Source organism: Perca flavescens, chromosome 7 (assembly GCF_004354835.1).
Source record: "Perca flavescens isolate YP-PL-M2 chromosome 7, PFLA_1.0, whole genome shotgun sequence".
NCBI lineage: Eukaryota > Metazoa > Chordata > Actinopteri > Perciformes > Percidae > Perca > Perca flavescens.
The window spans coordinates 27,586,881-27,593,172 of NC_041337.1; the positions used below are offsets into that span (position 1 = coordinate 27,586,881).

Sequence of the window (6,292 nt, forward strand, 5' to 3'; positions counted from 1 at the left end):
ATTCTTTCCTGATAAAACTCTGAATGACCTGCGTCATTGTTCCTGTTGTCCCTCCTTTCTTCCCTTTTTTCTTTCCGGTCATTATCCTTCCTACCCTCCTTTCTATGGTTTTCTTTTCTTTGATCCCTCCTCCCTCTCTCTTTTTCTGTGCAGCATTCCAACCCAGGGCATGCCGGCCCTTTCCCGGTGGCTTCCCTCCATAATGCCAACCCCACGAGTCCCACCAGTGCCAGTATGGCAGGTGCCCATGCTCACCGCGGCCCTGCCAGCCCCATCATAGGTCCCATCGAGCTCATCCCCTCCGTCACCAATCCTGAGAACCTGCCCTGCCTACCTGAGATCCCGCCCATTCAGGTGCGCACATTATAACCATGTTTTTGTTGTTTGGGACACACTAGATTTTTATCAGACTAATTAATTTTAAAAATAAAATCATATATAAGTGTGAGTATCATATATTTAGCATAATGATAAACGTTAACAAACATTTTGAAACCAAGCCAAATGTATAAAATGTGATTTAAACTGGGAAAGGTTTGAAGAAGCACAACTACAAAGTCTTATGTGCTGCGTGAGGAGGCAGAACTAACACAGGCCAAAATGTTTGTCTGTTGGCTGGTGTTACACCTCGTGGTAAATATATTCCTTTTAAAACAATCTATTGACCTCTTGAGTAACTTAATTCTCTGTTGATATTTTCCCTTTGCTTTTCTAGCTAGAGGATGCAGGTTCCAGCAATCTTGGACACCTCCTGTCTCGCTACATCACAGCCAGCACGCAACATCACCTTGGCTCAGTGGACATGAACCCCTCACCTGGACTGTCCACACACTCTCCTGGATCTTCAGGTACCCTCACGTTCATGGAGATTGCTTCCCATTCACATCTGACAGACATCTGTTAAGGGCTTTTTTTAATGCTTTATTTCCTGCTTTCTAAAGTTGTCCTAATCACATTTATGATAACATCATAGACTTGAGTGGTAGGGCCTAATGTCACAAAGAGCAGCCATTGGCTCTAACTGTCAAATTCTGCCAAATGTGACTTTTTACACATATGTTATACATTGGAATAACTGGGTTTAATGTATAAGCCATTTCAATTTAATTTCCACAAAATTACACTATCATTACCATGGTATAAAATGATGTAGTAAAATATTCGCAATGTTGCCCGCCCCTTCATCATATCCTGTATCTCCTTCCTAGATATTGTGTACATTTACTGTCATGTACTTGTACACAAGAAGTGATCTTTGCTGCTTCATCAACACCCGTTTCTTGTCTCATTTCTGTCTGCAGGTCTGTCGAATGCCCACACACCAGCACGGCCTTCTAGCACGTCCAGCACAGGCAGCAGAGGCAGGTAAGAACACATGAAGGTGTTTTAGTAGCAAAACACCTTTTTAAAATTTCTTTTAAAAAAAAGTATTCACACGCTGCAGCCCAGGTTAACTGATTCAATAACTTAGACTCAATCAAACTTTTAATTCTAGCAGTGAGTTACACTGCTAAAAATTATTAAGTGGGAGTGACACAATTGGAGTGAGCACAATTAAGCAACAAGACTTGCTCAAGCTGCAGGCGTTTAGAAACAGCAGGAGCCAACGTTCTAACAGCAGGATGGTGATGAGGTCATGCCACATAAGCCTGTCTATGTTGCAGCTTAAACCAGACACTTTAATATCAGTGGCTGGGTCAAGGACAGAAGGTGGATGTGGAAGTATGAAACTTCTTGTCTCGCACTAGAAATCAGCATTTTATTAGTTAACAATAGAGATGGACCGATACCAGTTTGCGTATCGGCCGATACCGAGTACCGATCTGATATCCGTGTGTCATATTAGTTTCTGTGTTTTTTGCCCCCAATGGTGCCTTCCAGGCAGCGCTGCCTGGAAGGCACCATTGGGAGGCACTGGTTATGGTTAGGGTTAAGGTTAGGGTTAGGTGCCTTGAAGGCAGCTGTCGCAGCGCTGCCTGGAAGGAGAAGTTGGGGGCAAAAAACGCCATTGAGCGTCATATTATGTTTTAAAAACTGTCCCTGTATGGATGTGATATGATTTCTATCTTTGTTGTCGGTCTGGCTCAGGTTAAAGTCTTTGTGAAACATGAACAAACACAAACAATGAATGCCACAGAACTTTCTTTTATTATCCAGTTTGACAGTCAGTTATAACGGAAAAAGAACATAAATAAACTACTTTAACATAGATTTTCTTCGGTATCGGATCGGTGCATAAACTCCAGTACTTACCGATACCAGCGTTTTAGGCAGTATCTGAGCCGTTACTGGTATCTGTATCGGAACATCTCTAGTTAACAATCACTGCAGCCTTTCCCTAACCTTAAGAAGTTTTAGTTGCCTAACTTTAACCCTAATACTCGTTTTTGTCACACAAGAAGTCACCAACCCCCTTTTTAAAAATGTGTTGGTTTAGTTTTGCCTTGCTTTACATACTTTGTTAAACACTACTGGGCCAAATGAAAAAAGCACATTGTGTGTTTGTCCTGTGGTCGACATAGGGACTATTATGATCCCTGTGCAGTCTGTTACCTTAACAAGTAGAGTCTTAATTAGTAGTTAATTGGTTTGAAGTTGTTAATGAATTTCAACAATTGCGTTAATAGTTTCTGCATGTGTTGTTTTTGTGTGCATTTAAGCTCCAGCTCTGCGGGGAGGGCGGGGCCAGGAGGTGGAGCATCGGTTGAGCAGGTGAGGGTAAAGCAGGAGCCTGGTACAGACGACAGCTATGGCTGTCCAGCTTCTTCTCTGAAGACGGAGCGGGGAAAAGATGCCGGGAGGAGTGCCTGCATGGTATGATTTCTGACAGAATGCATCACTCTTTGCCTTCGACATACTCAGCTATGAGCTTCTTATTAATGGGAAATACATAAAAGATTATACATGTGCTCGGACAGTAATGTAAAATATATGAAAATAAGATAATTGTTCAGAATATACTCTTACTGTCTTAAAACCGTCTGTTTTTATGTGCATTTTACCCCCAGATGAGCAGTCCAGAGAACAGTCCCCTTCCTGTCTTGGGAGTCGTAACTGCTGGCCAAGATGCTCTCAAGGCTTTAGGGGAGCACATCAAAACAGAACCCCAATCTGAGACACCTTGTTCTGGACTAAATGGCTCCAGTGCCACCACCTCCTGTTCTTTCACTACCACTATGACCGCCACTACCTCCTTATCCTCCGGGAACAGCAGCAACACAGCAGGCACTCCGCTTACTAATGGAAACTTAGAGAAGGGGACAGAGACCAAAGGGGACGGGGCGTCGGCAGGAACAGGCAATTCCGGTGGGAAAGAGGACGACCCCAATGACGACTGGTGTGCTGTTTGTATCAACGGCGGTGATCTGCTATGCTGTGATCGCTGCCCCAAAGTTTTCCACATGAAATGCCATGTGCCCACCATAAAAATCTTCCCAACGTAAGTGATCAGTATAGGTGATTTTTTTTGGTGGTGTATTTCGTGTTTAACTGCTGTGTAACCAAAATTAATAAAGAAAAGACTTGCAGAATGTATGAGATGCCACACTAAAACCAGAACATGTTTTAGACATTGACAAAGTTGATACCTGATTTGTAGTACCAGGCCCATACTAGTGGACAAATACGTCAGTCTCAGTACACCACTCAAAACATTTGGCTTTGGCTGCTGTTAATTGACCATGTAGATGAAAGATAATGTTAACATAATATCCTCTGTGTGATTTTTGTGTCTCAGGGGTGACTTTCTCTGCACATTTTGCCGGAGTCTAACCACCCCAGAGATAGAATACTGTGACGACAGCAACAAAATCAAAGGAGAGCAGGGCCTGAGTCCTGACAACCAAAGGGTCAGTACAGCCACCAACAACCTTTTAAGGCCTCTTCATGATTAGTACATCTCCGCTAATATGCTTCTTCCTCTCTCTGCAGAAATGTGAACGCCTCCTGCTGCACATCTTCTGTCATGAGCTCAGTGTGGGCTTCAGGAAACCGGTTCCTAGCTCTGTAAGTAGTTTGACATGACTTGCACACACACAGAGTTCAAACCGTTTCACTACCTGATTGTACAGGTCCTATATATTCCATCATGTTCCTCTTGTTTCTTATGTGGTGGCAAATGTTAATTTGTTTTATTAGTCCAAGAATGCTCTCGTTTTTTGTTGCCGAACAAACGGATTGCACAAACTCACCAAGGTGTTTTGAAGTAGACAGGGTTGCCACCTGGAATTACAAAGAAAGAAATATTGTGAGAAGTTGTGAAACAACTTCCTTTTGGTCAAAATTCCAATATACTTTTACCCCTTTTGCAAATTAAGACAGTTTTGAAATGCAATGAAAACACCTGTTAGCACCTTTTTTGTGTCCTGTGTGCTGGCATGGTCTTGTTTTATTTTATTGCATACTGTAGTCCATCCTTTATGTTCTGTGCTTAATACTTGATTAGTTAGCTCTTGGTAGGCTCATTTCTTGATGAACTCATAAAATCCTTTGAGACATGCTTGTGTTGAAGAGCTGTACAAATGATATGAACATGATTTCATATAGCCCTCATGTTGGCAAAGCCGGTCCTGGCAATTGTAATCACGTCTGATTAGTTTTCCACATGCTTGGAGCAACTTAAGAGAAAAATGTTCTAGTGGTTGATCTCTGAGGCTTTTTAGTTTTTCACAAGTATCTGCTGTATGTTTGACCAGTTTTTGTTTTGACATGCACCCTTAATGCAACATTATAAGACAATTTATTGTCTTTTAAGTCATTACTTCAAATGAGTTTGCATTGATGTTTGTGGATACATAATATACAACATATATAAAAAGGAAGTACGCTATAAAGCAAAGTACTGCAACAGACAAGAACATTAAAATATATTCTAGACATATTACAATAAAAGGTAAAAGACACTATATCAAATATGTACAATGGACCTGTGTTAGGATAAGTTAGCTGGCTTTGGAGTTGTCTCATTTCTATTTCAGTTTATCTGCCAAACTGCAAGCCACATTGTCCTCCACCTCTCATGTTTAAAGCAAAGAGAAACTTTTCGACATCCTCTGAAATAGTTAGAGACGTTGTCTAATCCAGTTTTGTTCAACTAGGTGCCGAACTACTACAAAATTATTAAGCACCCCATGGATCTGAAGAAGGTGAAGAAGAGGCTGCAGTTACGGAGCTCCCAGCACTACCAATCCATCCAGGAGTTTGTGTCCGATATGCGCCTGGTCTTCACAAACTGTGCAAATTACAATGAGGTGAGCAGCATGAGTCTTGCGCCTGCTTTGGGGAATTGCGTATGTGTGTGTGTGTGTGTGTGTGTGTGCGAGCGTGCGTGCATGTGTGTGCGCGCATGTGCGTGTGCAGACAATGGGTTAGTGATATGACTTGAAGTTAAAAATAGCTACTTAAATAGCTTAGATTGAATCATTTGACAATTTTCATGTCCAAAAAAATACTAGGCTAACACACTAGGCCTTTTCAAGAATAATTCCTTTGCAAAAACACAAGTAAACAATAAAATGAATAGATAGAACCAGAAGGACCCCTTACAAGATGGATAATATACACCCCTTATGCAAGCCTCTTTGGAATAATTATTATAGTCTTAGTTATGTGAAAGAACAACATAAGAGAATTGTATTAGAAAGATATTAAACATGCATTAAAATATTTGCACCATCTCAACATAGAATACCCATAACGCTATACACACACACACACACACACACACACACACACACACGCCTTTTAAATAATCAATGGATAAAACAATTTGTATATCAGTACCAGGTATTGTATATCACCTCAATATATTACTCTAACCCTGACATAGGAAAAGGAGGTGGGAAGGGGTGTTATAGCCTGCAATGTGCGTACAGTTTTATACACCTACTAACACTGGCTGTTGGAGGGTGGAGTGGAGAGGCATCTCTCTTCACACTGGCTTCAGGAACATTGTCTGAACCCTTTTAACATTGTCTGCATCACAATAATACATCACAAGTTTGTTTTTTAATTGATCACTGTGGTCATATTCTTCTATGGGGAAATTATTTATTTGAATGTATATTGGATGTGTTTTTTTCGTTTGATTATTTGGTGTGGGTATCAGTTTAATTGCTTATGATCTCATCTACCCTCTGTGTGTAATACAGACTCTTGGAGAGAGTCTTGCTTGATAGGTCAACTTGACAAATCTACTATAAAGCATACTGTATATGATTCTGTCTTACACCTTCCACCCACATGAAGGAGCTTCTATTTTATCAAGAAGTGAACAATGTCTGGAATAACAACC

At 41.1% G+C, this 6,292-nt stretch overlaps 1 protein-coding gene across 2 annotated transcripts in view; it reads left to right on the plus strand.

Annotated features, from left to right (window-relative positions):
• Window positions 1–6,292, plus strand: part of trim33 (tripartite motif containing 33) — a 38,481-nt gene that overhangs the window by 23,961 nt on the left and 8,228 nt on the right. For both annotated transcript variants that reach the window (XM_028583037.1, XM_028583038.1), the window contains exons 11-18: window positions 154–354; window positions 716–848; window positions 1,302–1,365; window positions 2,661–2,814; window positions 3,009–3,439; window positions 3,737–3,848; window positions 3,931–4,005; window positions 5,097–5,249. In XM_028583037.1, the coding sequence (XP_028438838.1) occupies window positions 154–354; window positions 716–848; window positions 1,302–1,365; window positions 2,661–2,814; window positions 3,009–3,439; window positions 3,737–3,848; window positions 3,931–4,005; window positions 5,097–5,249 (1,323 nt within the window). The remainder of the gene's footprint in view (window positions 1–153; window positions 355–715; window positions 849–1,301; window positions 1,366–2,660; window positions 2,815–3,008; window positions 3,440–3,736; window positions 3,849–3,930; window positions 4,006–5,096; window positions 5,250–6,292) is intronic.